At 65.2% G+C, this 1,396-nt stretch overlaps 1 protein-coding gene across 1 annotated transcript; it reads left to right on the top strand.

The window, feature by feature from the left end:
* Nucleotides 1-638: 638 nt before the first annotated feature.
* Nucleotides 639-966, top strand: ETH_00038900 (uncharacterized protein; the record flags this gene model as incomplete). Its single annotated transcript, XM_013379842.1, has 1 exon — nucleotides 639-966. A coding segment is annotated over one exon (328 nt), but the record flags the coding sequence as incomplete, so codon positions are not given.
* Nucleotides 967-1,396: the final 430 nt, after the last annotated feature.

The following is a 1,396-nucleotide window of genomic DNA, read 5'->3' as shown; positions in this document are numbered from 1 at the left end:
GGGGCCCCCCCTGGGTGGCAGTGGGATGACCCCAACGGCCTCGCAGCCAGGAGCGGGGGGCCCCCCGAGGGCCCCTTCTTGGGGCCCCTCTTCTGCCCCCTTTTGTCCCCTTTTGAACCTTTCGGCCCTCAGCAGCAGCCCCAGACTTGACCCTACCAGGTGCGCATGCAAACACTACCCCAGGGGGTCCCCCCCTCAGTTTGCGCCAGCTTGGGGGCCCCCTATTTGATTTTAGGGGCCCCACATAGGCTCCTGGGGGCCTCTGGGGCCCCCGGGGGCCCCTGGGGCCCCTGGCGGGGGGCCTCCAAGGGCGGGGGGGCCCCAAGGGGGCCCCTAGGGGGCCCCATAAAACCTCCTGGAGGCCCCAAGGGCTCTTAGGGGCCTCCTAAAGGCTTTCAAATGCCACTGAGGGTTTCTTGGGGGCCCCCCAGGGGTTTTAGGTACTTTAAGGGGGCCCCTAGGGCCCCCTAGATAGTGGGGGCCCCCCCACGGATGCAGGGTACTGGTGGGGCCCCCCATAGGGCTCCTGCGGGGCCCCCAGCCTGCTGCTTTTGCGTTGTTAAGAGTTTGCTGCGATGGTGATGGTTCTGCTGCTGCTTGTGCTGCTATTGCTGCTGCTGCTGCTGCTGCTGCTGCAGCCTCGACAGCGGGACCATTTTGCTGCTGCTCAATCAGCTCCACCGTCACCCTAGTCATGACCCTAATGGACTGGAGGGGCCCCAGGGGCCCCCCAATCTCTTGGAGGGGCCCACAACACGTATCTGCAGCAGCAGCAGCAGCAGCAGCAGCAGCAGGGACATGCTGCTGCAGCTGCTGGCAGATGAGATCATGCCCCAGTTTCTCACGCATGCATCAGTGCAGCAACTTGTGCTGCTGCTGCAGCAGCACCAAAATGACCCAAGAGGTCTTTCTCAGGTAGCGGCCCCTTGCCCTCTATCCTTTCCGGGGCCCCCAGGGGCCCCCTAAGCGGCCTTGGGGCCCTTTGGGGGCCCCCTAAATGGCTTTGGGTGCCCTCGGAGCCTTTGGGGGCCCCTAAGGGGCCCCTTCGGGGTCCCCGGGGGCCCCCATGGGGTTCTCAATGAGGCCCTTGAGGGTCTCTGGGGGCCCCCTGGAGGTGTCTTTAATTGTTTTCTAGGTGTCTTTTGGGGGCCCCAGGGGTCTCTTTAAGGGTCTTTTAGGGGGCTTTTGGGGGCCCCCAGGGGCCCCCAGGGGTCCCCAGGTGACCCCAGGGGGCCCCTAGTGCCTTCAGGTGCTGCTGCTGCATTTAATTCCCTTTAATTGCAACTTCGGGTGTATAAACAGCTGCCCTGCGTGCAGAAGAGACCCAAAAGGGGCCCCTTGGGGCCCCAGAAAAGGGGCTGCTGTGGGGCCCCCAGGGGCCCCCCGGGGGGCCCCG

This window comes from Eimeria tenella, genomic scaffold (assembly GCF_000499545.2).
Source record: "Eimeria tenella Houghton genomic scaffold, Eth_scaff4066, whole genome shotgun sequence".
Lineage (NCBI taxonomy): Eukaryota > Apicomplexa > Conoidasida > Eucoccidiorida > Eimeriidae > Eimeria > Eimeria tenella.
Note: the sequence above shows the minus strand (reverse complement) of the source record. Positions and strands in the feature narration are given on the sequence as shown.